At 42.2% G+C, this 14,747-nt stretch overlaps 1 protein-coding gene across 3 annotated transcripts in view; it reads left to right on the top strand.

The window, feature by feature from the left end:
• Positions 1–13,229, top strand: part of TFG (trafficking from ER to golgi regulator) — a 32,063-nt gene extending 18,834 nt beyond the window's left edge. For 2 of the 3 annotated variants that reach the window (XM_075590184.1, XM_075590185.1), the window contains exons 4-8: positions 3,091–3,237; positions 3,924–4,091; positions 5,815–5,952; positions 10,384–10,488; positions 12,442–13,229. In XM_075590184.1, the coding sequence (XP_075446299.1) occupies positions 3,091–3,237; positions 3,924–4,091; positions 5,815–5,952; positions 10,384–10,488; positions 12,442–12,818 (935 nt within the window). In that variant the 3' untranslated portion in view covers positions 12,819–13,229. The remainder of the gene's footprint in view (positions 1–3,090; positions 3,238–3,923; positions 4,092–5,814; positions 5,953–10,383; positions 10,489–12,441) is intronic. The other variant, XM_075590186.1, reaches the window with a different exon arrangement.
• The last annotated feature ends 1,518 nt before the right edge of the window (positions 13,230–14,747 follow it).

Here is a 14,747-nt window from a genome sequence, read left to right as displayed (position 1 = left end):
CTGGACAGTTAAAGATAAAATAAGTTATAGTTGTATAATACTTAACAAACAGTATTAGACAGCACACAAAAACTCTGTATAAAGTGAAATAATAGATGCATAACGGGAACAAGGGGGACCCTGATTCCTCCCAAATAATCAATAAACCACAAATGTTCCCAGCACTCAAATGGAAAGAACAGATAGTAAATGGATCAGCCAAAAGTAAGTATTTAATGGTACACGAATGATGCAAAAAATGGTCAAACAAGGACCAAAAAAGAAAGCACAATGTGCTAGGGCAGGGACAAGGACAGGGAAGGGGAAAAGGGAGAGGGGAGAGGGAAAGAAAAGGGAAAACACGGGGAGTCCGGGGCAAGGGGGGCAATGTCACGTTTCGGGGTATAGGAACCCCTTCTACAGGCCCGTTCCCAGGTAGACTGTAGTCACCTGGTACTTCCCTAAACCCGGCAACAATGTCCCTGGGAGACACAGTGACAAGCTATCACTGAATATCCCAACAGAATGAAGGTAGGCTGTGAGGCACAAGACTCCGACCAACTAATCCCTAAGTGAGTAACAGGGAAGCTGGATGATAAGGGTCTGAACCTAAAAGGTATACATCAACACTATAAAGGCTAAGTAGCAGTGGAATTAGTTGGCAAATCAGGGTGCTAAAGGGTTAATGCCCCACACTGGAGAGCTTTGAGTCCAGTAAATGCAGGAAATGTCCAATGGCAAAAAACAGGTCATGGCAGCAAACTCCTCTTTGCTGCCACGACCTGTTATTTGCCATTGGACATTTAGATTGTTCCAGTTTTGGGGTGCACGGTAAGAGGAGCGACCGGATACTTTCTTGAGCCTTGGGACCATGAACAGTCTTTTGGAGTCAGATCTCCGATGATAAGTGCTGCATGTGGTAGGGGTGAGGAGCTTGTTCAGATAGACAGGTAGCTTGCTCAGAAAGTATTTGAAGGCAAGACAGGAAAGATTCACTTTGCGCCTAAACTCAAGTGATGAGCAATCTAGTTCTTTGAGTATTTCGCAGTGATGTGTGTTGTAGTTTCTTGGAGGATAAAGCAGCATAGTGAGTTGCAGAGGGTATCTAGTTTGCCAAGGTGGGTTTGGGGAGCTGTACCATATACTATGTCCCCATTGTCTATCATTGGTATTGACATCTGCTGTGCAATGCGCTTTCTGACAAGTGGGTTTTGGGAGGAATCGTTCCTATAAAGTCCACCTAGTTTGGCATAGGTTTTGTATGTCGGCGTATCAATGTGCAACCCAAATGTTAAATGGCAGTCAAACTATATGCCCAGATATTTGAAACTAGTAACAGTGGCTAGGATGGTATTAGAGCTGGTTCCGATCTGAAGCTCTGTCATTTGTAGCTTTCGAAATGTAGCCTTGGTCCCAAATACCACTATTGCAGTCTTGTCAATGTTTAAAAACAGTTTGTTTTGGGAAAGTAAGTTTTCAAGGTCGGAGAGGCTATGGCTGTGCGCATATACGATTGTCATCTGCATACAAGTGTATTGAAGTTACCTTACAAGCTGTAGGTAGATCATTGATGAACGCTGAAAAGAGTAGGGGCCCCAGAACAGAGCCTTGCGGGACGCCACAGGTGATATCCAAGGGGTTGGTGCTAGAACCCGAGATACTTGTTGGGATCTACCCGATAGGTATGAGTAAAACCAGTTTAAAGCGTGTTCCCCTATTCCAGAGCATTGAAGCTTGTTAAGCAAGATAACATGATCAACAGTATCAAACGTCTTTGCAAAATCTAGGAATATTGCACCAGTAAGTTGTCTCGGTTCCATTCCACATTGCAATGAAATCCAAACTTTTAGGAGGGTAGTTACTTAAGGGCAATCAATCCTTAGCACCTCTGCCCTCTCACTAGATATAGGCATGTGGTTTGAATGATTTGTAGGATCATTTTGTGTACAGTATTTTAATTGTTTAAAGTTACTTTTTAGGTTAAGTATCACTTCTTTGTATTAATTATCACTAACTCTTAGTGCACACCGTCAATAGATAATACTAATGAAACACCAAACATAAAGATACCGATCTACCTTTTGGTGTGCACCTCCCCCTTCTGGGGATATGAGTTAACCCATTGCTACCCTACATTTGTGTTGAGTCCTGAGCAGATTCTCCCCCCCCCCCCCTGCTTTGTGGCTCACAAAAATATTGTATTCCTAGTAAGTTAAATGATTGCGTTTTTGTCTTGTAGTGCATCTTTGATTTCCTCAGTACTTTCTGCTCCATGATACAGTGGTTGGAATTAAAAAGCCTAGTGCCAGATGACTTTTCTGAAAACCATTATGATTTAGATGTTTTAGTGTGTGATTATCAATATCATACCAAATAATGGGATGCGTTGGGTCCTGTTACCGGCACTTTAGTTTTAAGTGGTCACAGGCACCCCTAGTTCAAGCTTTTCGATACAAATCAAATGTTGCTTTTTTATAATGTTGCAAGCAGATTTCCTCAGATTTGAAGCAGCAATACTACTTTCCAACTTTTTTTATTTTATATGTAATGTATGCGACAATGAATAATTCTACATTCTTACCTAAGCTGGCACTCGTTTGGTGCTCCTGTTATACATCTGTACAAATCCTGAATGTGTGCCTAACATAATGGCCGCTTCAGTTTTCAGTGTAACTGCTACAATGTATCCTCCTATTACTAAGGTAACATTATTGTTACAGTTTACAGCTCAAACTGCTGCAAACATTTCCAACAAATGATCACAAACAGGAAAGTATTGCAAAGATCCTGCACGGCTTGGTAGATGGGCTAGCCTGCTATAGAAATCAAAGGATGCTTTAAGACCCATAAAATGGCATTACGAGTTTAATAAACAAAAAAACTAAAAAATAATAAACTGTTATCCGTTTGTTATCTGTCGTCTAATACTACAGAACTGATTTTATTAAAACAAAACACCCCATAAGATTTCACATGTTTTGCTGCTTTAAATTGATGAGGTTCCATTGATCACATATAGGCAATAGCTGCAAAAAGAGTTGTTTAATTTTAATGGGTTGTATTCCAGAATGAACTCATTTTTAAATCTTTTTTCCCCCCACTAATATACAGTTAATGGACAACCAAGGCCTTTAGAATCCAGTCAAGTTAAGTATCTTCGGCGTGAGCTGATAGAACTTCGCAACAAAGTCAACCGTTTGCTGGATTGCTTAGAGCCCCCTGCAGAACCTGGAATTCCTACCAGCCTCCCTGAAAATGGTAAGTAAGGCTGCGTCCATAGATGGACAAGCAGCGCTGAGCGGTGTGGACGCTCAGCGCTGAGCCCCTGCATCCTCAATGAGGATGCCTTGAGAGGGGGCTCACGCGAGCGTCCGCAGGCGTGCTCAGGCTTTGGAGTTTTCAGCGAGCGCCAAGCTGTTTTTCAGCGCGCTGTCAGCTGAAAACATCCAATCAGCCTTAAGCAGCGTCAACGTCACGGCGCCGTGACGTCGGCGCCATGACATTGACGTCAGTGCGTCACAGGCGATTGGCCCAGCGACGTCACTGCCCCGCCTCCAACCACCTCCCCCCCCCCCGGCTCCCTTCGCGCACGCTGGCTCGCCTGCAAGTCCGTGCAATCGCGCTGACTGAAGCAGGCGAGCCTCAGCGTTAGCGCGCCTCCGCTCTCCCCACCCCTCTATGGCCCGGGCCTAAGGCTGCCATTATAGTGCCGGCGACACGACGTAGCGGCAAAACAAATGTATTGCCGCCGTCACACGCGTTTATTGTAGAAGCTGCGCGACAGCTTGGTGCAATCACTGTAAGTCAAATCAATTTGATTTTTCCAGCGACCGCAGCCTGACGTCACTGTCGCGTCACCGATGCTATAAGCGCAGCCTAAAGTGCTTGAGACTGTTTTGGTTCCTAGTGAACACTTGGATTATTTTCTTACTGTTCCAAAACAGAAACTGTGGATGATAGAGAAGAGAAACATACTGCGCCTGACTCCTCTGTTAAGCAGTCTACCCAAGTCATGGCTGCCAGCATGTCTGCTTTTGATCCACTGAAGAATCCAGATGAAATCAACAAGAACGTCATGTCGGCTTTTGGGCTAACTGAGGACCAGGTTACTGGTAAGTTGTGTTCCTTTTTTTAATGCTGTCTAGTAATAGAGCACAGGAGCGGATTCAGGGGATGGGTCCATGTATTCCTCTGGAGATAATATCTAAGTGAATGCCAGCATAATTTCCAGATTTAAAACAGGTGTTTATTAGAGAATCAATACTAAATACTTCTAATTTTATTTTTCCTCTCAATCAATACATAAAACAACCCAAAGCTCAAACTTCAAATTAGCCCAATTTTGGTTTTAAAATTGTTATTGCTAATGTATGTGTTCTGAATCTTGGTGTGTGTATATATATATATATATATATATATATATATATATATATATATATATATATATATATATATATGTATATAACAGACGACAGAGAAGCCCAATGCTACATCCACCATGACAGAAATACACAGTAAAATACTTATATATTCTCTTGAAATAGGGTCATTTAGTTTAACCCTTTGGCCAAAGCGTTGTAAGCTTGCGAGCCACGTCAAGGCGGACACCTGTTCGCAAGTCCTAACACTACCAGATAAAATACTAATATACCTCTATTAGGGTTAAAATTCTCATTTACCTCTATTAGGAGGGAGAAAGACCACAGTGGGTCTATATCCAGCAGAATGAGGCACTTGCAAACTAGGGAAGTGGGGAGGGGCGGGCTTAAAACCTGGGAAGGAGGAGCCACTAACCTCCACCAGCTGGAACAGCTGAGAATGGGTTAACAAAAAACAGAACCCCTGCAAGCTCTTTTTGGAAACCCCTGAGCCCCCACAAAATATATATATGTATATGTGTCAAAATGGAGTGCTATTGAGCGTGGCATATGTATAGAACAGACGACAGAGAAGCCCAATGCTACATCCAACATGACATAACAATAATTGCTTTTTAGACTGTCATCTTTCGCAAAGTGAACAATCTGCAAGCCATCCCTAAGTGACTTTATAGGTTGTAACTTTTACAGCTGCCTGTTTTACATGTACAAGCAAGTTTAAAAAAAAAAAAATATATATATTATTTATTAGAAAAATGGAGTCAAAACAGAGAGATAAGTGCTTGTTTCGCGTGCATAGTAGTAGCAATGGGAGGAATGAACCTCAGTGTGTGGCACTACTAGCCCAGTAGACACGCGTGCATCACGCGGAGGCATCCACATTAACCCTTGATGTACCGGAGTCCTGAGTATAAAGCGGAAAGCTGTAGCTGTAGCGAATGAAGCCCATAGGCAATCACATAAGTATAGGGAAAAGCTGACCACGGCGATCATGAGGTCCCCCGACGAGAACCAGCAGACCCCCGCAATGCCAGACCAAATCCCCTAGTGACAGACAATAACGCAGCATACAGTTCAATGATAGGGGTACTCACAAAATCAACCGCTGGTGAAACGAAGACATCCGGTAGCAGCAGCAGCAGCGTGCATCCACAGGTAAGTGCAGGATAAGGAAAAGGGAAAACTGAGAGCACAGCAAAAAGCGGGGAACTTCTTGGCCTCCAGTTCCACGCTTTTTTGCTGTGCTCTGTTTTCCATGTTTTGCGTGCATATGTGGATTTAAGCGCGTTTTAGTTCTTTTCAGGGATATCAGTTTAACACTCTGCAGTTCGGTGCATAGGTCAGTCTAGCAATGAAAGCATTTCATTACTAAGCTGTGATGAGACCAGAATCCTGTACACAGAAAATTGCACGTGTTGTACATAACTGTCAATTCTGTTAACCTTTCTCTTGGAAGGACCTCCCAGTGCTCCTGTAGAAGAACGCTCAAGCACACCTGATAGCATTGCCTCCTCCTCTTCTGCTCATCCTCCGGGGGGACAGCCTCAGCAGCCACAATACCCAGGAGCTCAGCAGCAAGCAGGTCAGATTGAAGGTCAGGAGAATATCTTGTACTAACTCTGGTGTAGTCTTACATGTTTAGTGACTTATCTATTATGTAATTTGGTTTTATACCATCTCTTTTGTGGTTGTATGATCCATCATTTTTTTTAAATCGTGTGTGCATATATATATATATATACCACACATTCACATTGTGTGTTTATAGTTATTAAGCATTTTACGCATGCACATATGTAAACTTCATTTTCAAGTTTCATTACGGGGATGGGAAACGGCTTGTTGGCATACGAAAGTGCTGGCTCCAAAGATATATGCTAAAATGTAATTGGCTTATAATAACCTATCCCAATGGAAAATGAGCAGTTCCTGGGAAAATGCTTATTTTATTAGTGTTCTTTTACACTTAGGACATCGTTCATTTGCCCAAATTTAAATTGCTTTTACACAACATGCAGTATTTCCTCTATAAACATGCCTGAATTCTAGTCTCGAGAGAAACTAGATTCTGATTAGAATGGAAAATGAGAACAGTTAATTGTAACCCTTGTAGTGCTGTATGGCCCCACCACATATTGAATGTAGACATGGATGAAGGTGCTCAGTAAAATGTGTCTGAGAAATCCAAACTGCAAACATTATCCTTCCACCAACAAGCGGAGAGGGGTGAGGAGAACACCTCTGCTCTGTGTTGCAGACTCTTCCAATGCACTAATGAGGTTGATCCTTCTTGTTGTCGGTGTACATTTGTTTATCTGGGCACCGTGCCAAACTGTCCTTTCTGGGACTTTTTTGTGGAAAGTTTAGAAGTAAACCAACTGGAGTTTGTATACAGATTGCTGCTTAACCTCTCTAGTTCTTTAGATTGGTTCATGGTATCTAAACTGTGGTTTCTGGCACACTAGTGGTACCTGAAGGTATTTGTGAGGTTCCCGAAGCCTTTCCAAATTCATCTTGCACAACATTCTCATGCAGTCTGCATGTTCTGTCGTTACTTAATGCTACTTTTTAATGCCTGCATAGGGTTTTTTTTTTTATTTACTGTTGTACATATATAAATATATTGATAAGCAGAGCAAAATGTAAGTCTAGTGATCCGCCACATATTTATTAACATTGAAATGGTGTACGATATGTAGAGGACGAGAACCTCTACATTGGTTTGGTGAGATCCAGACTACAATTGGTCTTGTTTTGTAAATAGCCCAGTTTCAAAACTGAAGTAATCGTTGACTTGCATAGAACGTGAGATTGCATTATAGGTAGGTTCTAATCTTTCGTTTTGGTGCCACAATACAAGTGCACTTTTTATTAAAATCTTCTTTTCATTACAAAGTCTCAATTAGTGGCAAACCACGATAATGACAATTCCCCCCTCCCCCCTAAAGTTGAAACAATATAAATGTATTTGTGTGCTTGTGGTTTATTCGGTTCTTTTGTACTTTGTACGACAGTAATTGGATATCATTTTTCATTTCTTAAGTACACAAAAGGTCTCGCACCTCCTGTTTTTTTAACAGACACGGCTCTTACTCAAAAATATGTATCTAGTTCTTTGATGGAAGAAGGAGACAGTACTTTAGCCAGTTAGGGGTAAGGAAGCCTTTCCTGACTAATAGCGCTATATCCATCACCTTTAGCACATCGTGAGTGTGCCTTGCTGTGTTTGCCAGATAGAGCAAAGTCGTGTCAGATGAGCTTTCAAAAATAAAATTGATAATTGATCAGACTTTGAGGATTGTATGAGATCTTCCCCGTATGTCTCAGGCTGTTTTTACTTCAGTGGTGTCGATAATTTGTGTGCTGTATTTTGAGGTCTGAGGAATTCATTATTTAACTCTATTTTACCTTTCAATAAAGAATTCAGAACATATTTAAATCCAAAAGTAATCTTTCATCTTTAAACAGATAATATCCGAGGGTAATCTGAGGTGGAAATGTTCCATTTGCAGTCTAACAAAGTCTTTCACAGGAAGAGGTGCTGTGGCAAGATTTGAGAACTGACATCTGCAGGAACAGATAGTGTAGAAACCAGGCATTTGGCTCCACGATTAGGTTAGTCATGTCAGTAAGATTCCTAATGTGACCGATATCTGACCTTAAATGGGATGCATGTTGCACATCTGTTGGAAACTCTGGGTTTCTGTGGGTAGGTAGATTTAAAGATCTGGGTACAAATGTAGTGCTAGTCTTTTTTCCTCAAGCTGCCATGTCTCTGGGGATAGTATGTCCTCTTTTCATTGAGAACTAAAACAGGATGATTTGCATCCAATCTTCGATTCCTAATTGAACAAGATAGCTTCGAGCATTCAGTATGATGTTGGGAATGTCTTCTTATTACATAATTGTATAGATAGCAATGTGTTTTTTGCTTTCATTGGATATTGGAAAAAATGATATTCTGATCAGTTTGCAGAGTTCCTGAGCATACATGCCTCTACTGTTTTAAATATTGCTTGCGATAAGTCCTCTTTATAAATATACAAATGTAGCAGGTTAACGTGTGTTTTTTATATTTTTCTTTGTTTTGATCATTTTTCTTTGTGGCCTTCTATTGGAGATTTCAAACCCAGGTAGTAATGCTAGTACTGCGGGGTCCTCGGAGATGAAAATAAACTGCTTTCACCACGGGGATCCCCTGGTTCCCGACGTGTATTAAAAACACTAATAATAAAGGATCATAGGGTTTGGCTAAAGGGATTGCTGCTTTAACCCGCACTTACATTGGCTGCACAACTGCGCGTTCTATTCAATTAATCAGCAAAGGGTCATTTCCAGTCCTTCAGTTACATAATGCTGAGATTGATGCTTGTATCTGCCTAATCAGATAATGACGGCACAAACTTAAACTGTGCTCATTTGTGCCTGTTGAAGCTGCAATAAGACAATACTGTTGTGTTTAGAGGCAAGCCTTCATTTTCAGTGCGAGGGTGAAATGTACAGTATGTGCGTATACAGTATGTGTGTATACAGTACGTACGTATACATGCACTTACATCATACATACACTCGCTGGTTAAAACTCATTTTATACACTAGATTTAGGCGGCATTCTTGCATGTGAATGCATTTTCCTTACAGCATTGACCCCTTTAAAAGAAATGCATGTCCTAGTAAATAATGAAATGATTAGACGTATTTTGTGTGTGGTGGTTTTACCACCAGCTGCACTGCTCATGATGGATGAAAAACGGATGCATATAAAATCTGCAAGCCATTCTGAGTAATGATTACCTTCTTTCCCAAATTCTACGAGGTTATTTTATTTTTTTAGATGGAAGGCTTTGATTTTATGACGTCTGCTACATTATTAAAGATGTGAGAATCACAGAATCTATGAAAGTTGATTATGTATTTACTGTATGGAACAGACTATAATGACGATGTAGCAATGGGCTAGACTAATGCAAAGTGTTTTGTGCAACTGAGTTCTTGCCGCTTACACGCAAGATTTAAAACCACTTGAGCACCAACAATGATCAGTGATGAAAGTCTTGGTAGTCTGCTATATTGGACCTTGTGTGTTCAGCAGCAAATTAGAACACATTTCTAATAACCAATTCCTCCACACCAATTGCATATGATTTGTTTTATTTTACGAATGTAGACGCCAGCAAGTTACAATACAGCAATGTGTCAAGTGACCAATAGTTTAGACTACAGTTGATGTTGGTAACTGAAGGGGACCAAATGATATAGAAGAATTGTAAAAACAAAAAATGTAACATTAACTGATGCTTTAAAGAAAAAATACAGTTGACGTACTCTGGTCCAAAATGTGCTAATCTCATCCACCGTTATAGCATTGTTTGTAAGAATAAAAGCAAAAAGCAGCACACGTTCTGGCATGCTGTGGATTACAGTTTACATCCTAGGGATGGCAACAGTTTTACATTGCTTGACCACAAAACACATGCTGATTCTCCTTCCATTAATCATATAGAACACTCTCAAATTGTATTTACGCATGTAGGGGTCTCTTGGATGTCTGGGACTCCTAATGTAGCCCCATGCATATTTCTACTTAAGGTGCTAATTTCTATAGAAAACAGTGTGCACGGATTTGCATCCCCCTCCCAGCAGAGGAGAAGAGCCATCAGTCACTGCTCTGCTCTGCTCTCTGAGATCGCTCCCCACATGCATTGCGTAGTGCTACACAATACATCTTGAGGAGCGATCTCAGAGAGCACTTATTGACAGCTCTTCCTCCATTGTGTGTGTGTGTGTGTGTGTGTGTGTGTGTGTGTGTGTGTGTGTGTGTGTGTGTGTGTGTGTGTGTGTGTGTGTGTGTGTGTGTGTGTGTGTGTGTGACTTTTGTGCAAAGGTAAATTTACCTCATTGTTATGATTACATTAAAAACTATACTGTTTCATGGAATAAGCAGAAAAGGCTTTTTTATCTTTTGTTAAATATATGTTGACTTTGCTATGCACTGAAACTGTAAATATGTATATTTTGCATATAGGCCAGATTTATCAACAGTACCCACAACAGCCTGGTTATCCTACTCAACAAGGCCAACCGCAAGCCCAGGCTCAGCCTCAGCAACAATATGGCATGCAGTATTCTGGTAAGAAACTGGCTATCCTTCTGTTCATTGTTATTCAACACATTTCAAGTAACTACAAAAGAAACCAAGTTTCTCTCTCTGACCACCTCTGATATCATGTCTTGAATTTGGTTTACAAAAAAACCCAAAAAATGTTACATGTCGTGCGTGTGCGTATGTGTCTGTGTGTTCGTAAGTATATCTCTATCTCACCCCCTGGCGACAAGATGTTTCAGCGGGTTGCTACGGCGCATTTTCCTCCTTAAAATTTTCCTTCTTCCTTCCTCCATTTAAAATGGCCGCGTGGCGAACGCCGCGTTGCCATGCCAACAGGACGCTATGACGTCACGTGGCAAAGAGGTAGCGAACCCCCCCCCCCCCCAACCACCTTCCCAGCACTCCTACACAGGCTCCTGCGCGGGGCATCCCGTCTTCAGCAGTCAACTGCTTTGCCATCTGCAGCCCCTTCCCCGGTCGGCCCGTCTGCAACAGGTCCCTGCGGTGGCATACGGAGCCCCCCGCCCCCTCCCCCGTGACATCCGCAGCACCACCGCCCATCTGCAGCAGGCTCTTGCGGGGGCATCCACAGTCCCCCCCTCCCGCATTGTGCCGACTGCAGCAGCGAGCAGGCTCCTCCACGTAGTGGTGCTGCAGGCCCCCCCCCCCCACGTGTCTTCGGTTAGCTTTTTGTTTTATATGTATTCGGGGGGGGGGGGGCTTGTTTAATATGTATAGGGGGGGTCTTTTTAATATGAATTGTACCCAGGCAGTCAAGTGTCACCCAGTAAGTCACCCACCCAGACTAGTCACAGACTCGCCCACCCACCCTAGTCGCCCACCCCCTAGTCGCCCACCCGCCCACCCCCTAGTCGCCCACCCCCTAGTCGCCCCCACTCGCCCACCTCCTAGTCGCCCCCACTCGCCCACCTCCTAGTCGCCCCCACTCGCCCACCCCCTAGTCGCCCCCACTCGCCCACCCCCTAGTCGCCCCCACTCTCACACCCCCTAGTCGCCCCCACTCGCCCACCCCCTAGTCGCCCACTCGCCCACCCCCCAGTCGCCCATGCAATTCTTATTAGGAATTTACTCCATTTTTTAAAAAGTGGGGGCGGGGCTAGGTGGCGAGTAGATTTTTGGGTGATTTGTCGTGTGTGTGTGTATAGATATGATGGAGATATCTATATAATGCTTTCCTGCCTGTTTTACCTCCTGTCGATTCCACAAGGAGCTATGTTGGGTTTCTTTTGTCCGTTATGAGTCTAGAAGTATCATAGAGCATGGAAGTTGCAGTGCTATAATAAGATCCCTTTGTAATACTCACTAGAGAGCTTCAAGGAAACTTATCATGGCAATATTGGATAAGGCCCTACATGTAGTCAGAATTATTAACTTCAGAGACAGATGAGACGTAGTCCATTAAGTGAGAATGGCAAGGTGAAGCCTGTGGTTCATGGTTAATCTAACATTAAGGATCGGCCAGCCACATTATAACACGAATATCGCTAAAGGAAATCGCAATTGCATATATATGTGCAGGAGAGCATGTTAACCTGTCTTACAATATTTGTTTGCTATATTTACCCATCATTCCTGGCACCAGTGCTTATCATTTATAGTATATATATCTAAAGATTTATACGCTGGTAAGTTACACTGTGCTTATATGTTCACAATACCAGTTTTAGTTGACGACAATAGCTAGTTGTGGTTTTATTTAATCTTAACTGCACTCTTCCCATTTTATACCGTATGTAACAATATAATTGAAGCATATTTCTGATCATTACTAATCTTGTAAATATGCAATTCCAGTCAATGAGTCCATAAGACTGGTACCTGCTTTCTTAATGTCTCTCAATCCCCTGTCACGTTTTACAAAATGTATAAACCGTTTGACAAACTGGTGTGGTCATTAACTGAAGGCATAACATTCAATACCGAATGCTTGATGATTTTTTTTTTTTTTCCAATTAGGCTACAGTCAGCAGACCACGTCACAGCAAGCCCAGCAGTTTCCAGCTTACAATCAGCAAGCTGCACAAGCTCCTGCCCCTGGTTTTCCAGCCCAGCCACAACAACTGCCATCACAGCCTTCTCACCAGTACCAAGCAGGTGCCTACCCGGCACAGACTTACACTACACAAGCCTCCCAGCCTGCTAACTACAATGTCCCCCCTGCTTCCCAACCTGGAATGGCTCCAAGCCAACCAGGGTCTTATCAGCCCAGGCCAGGTTTTACCCCACCTCCTGGCAGCACTGTTACCCCACCACCAAGTGGGCCTAACCCATATGCTCGTAACCGTCTCCCATTTGGCCAGGGCTACACTCAACCTGGACCTGGATACCGATAACTATTCTAGACCCCATTACTACCCAGGAACAGGCTGCTAGATTTTTTTCCATCCCAACAGACGCCAATATTATGCTTAAAATTGTAATGATGTTTCAGATAGCAGAAACAAAGCACTCTGTTGCTTTTCAATAAATGTTCTATAATTTACTGGTACAAAAGACCAAATAATTATTTCCTGCTTTTGATTGTATCTGCTCTCTAGTTGAAATTTGAGTTCCAAAAATCAATGAAGTGGTTAACACTCTAGCTCGCCCTGTAAAACGTCTGAAAAATGCTAATTGAGAACCCAGTTTTTTGGCTTGTTTTTAACGATCTGATGTGTTAAATTAGATCTGTTCTGAAGTATAAACTAGGTATTATGTACAAATTCTAACATTCACATGGAAACATAATAAAATATTAAACAGTTGATTATTTTCTTTGTCTGAATTTTATACAAACCATATATGCCACCTATTTAATGCATGAATACACCATTCCGTACGTAGCAATCTGCAGAACGGGTTCTAAATTGATACTTTGAAGCTGTAATTTTAGTTAAATGTCAGGTGTTCAGTTACTCCCTGATTTTGGTATGTTTTACTTTAATCCAATACATTGCATTGTTCCACTGGCAGAAAGTGTTTGTAAGGATAAAAGCACAAAAGATCCATTGATCCATCACAACTTTTTGTCATGAGTCTCCATCTTTAATTTGGCTATATCAACATTTAATTAAAATTGGAGGACACTTCCTGAAAGTAGCTATATGAATGAGATGAAATTACCTTGTGATGGCATGTAACAGCAGAACAAAGTTCAATAAAAACGGTGCTCCATAAATTGGTAACAATCACGTAAACGTAGTATAATGAAAATAAATTAGCTGGTAGAGAAAGGATCATAATAGCGACAGTCTATCAAACACGTAGTAACCACAGGTATATAGCTCATATTAAAGGAGGTGTAAATCTGATGTCCTGGTTGATAATGCAGAGGGGTAATGATGTGCCAGCCCCTCTGGTTCTCCTCCTATATGGACCGCCTCCATAGAGCCTAAGTGTTCCTGTGGTGTCCAAGGCAGTGATTCCCATGTAACTTGCAAAGTATAATAGGGATTGTGAGTACTCGCATATGATCGCTGTTCCTTCCTCTGTTGGCGTGCCTCACGTGATGTAGGAATGCAGGTGATCCGAAGAAGGAAGGAAAAAACCAGAGCACAGCCATGCAAAGAAGTCTATGTCCAGGGGTACAGCATGATGCTAATAAAAGTCTTTAATGAATCGTTGACAGCATGGTACAGACAGGCTAAAAAGTTTACTCTTATGCGTTTCACGCTACACGTAGCACTTCGTCAGAGAGTACATATGTTCCTATTGTCAATGTCAATTTTTGTAGTACTGTGTGACGGGTGTTGACTTTCTGGGAACCTTGTCTTGGGTTGATTTTGCTGTGTTGATACCACATGATTTCCCAGTCATCAGGGAGGTTGTTTTATCCCAGGGTTTATGGGAAGTACTGGAGAAAAAGGAATAACTGGCGCACAGCCAATGGAGTGGGTCGCCAAAATGGTAAATAAAAAATTATCTTTTATTGATCCATATTAAAAAACGGAGGTAGACACCCTCCTACGCGTTTTCGTGTAGGGAGTATACACTTTATTTAAAAAGAGCAACTCAATTTGGCTGAGAGAAGGGGTATATAGGGATTCTATGTGGGTGCCAAAAATTTACCGCCTGATGAAGTGTGTGAAACGCGTTGAGGAAGAGTTTACTTTGTTCTGGTACAGTGTCAAACTGTGACTGTTCCAGTTTTATACTGCCCTTGCACTACGTGTGCATAGTATTTGCCGAGGTGAGAGTTTCCTGTCGGCCTAGGAGACGCATTAGACCGACTACGGGTCAGGCTGCACGCAAACTCGGAAGTCGCCGAGTCACGCTTGAATACC

The sequence above is a fragment of the Ascaphus truei genome, chromosome 3 (assembly GCF_040206685.1).
Source record: "Ascaphus truei isolate aAscTru1 chromosome 3, aAscTru1.hap1, whole genome shotgun sequence".
Taxonomy (NCBI): Eukaryota; Metazoa; Chordata; class Amphibia; order Anura; family Ascaphidae; genus Ascaphus; species Ascaphus truei.
Note: the sequence above shows the minus strand (reverse complement) of the source record. Positions and strands in the feature narration are given on the sequence as shown.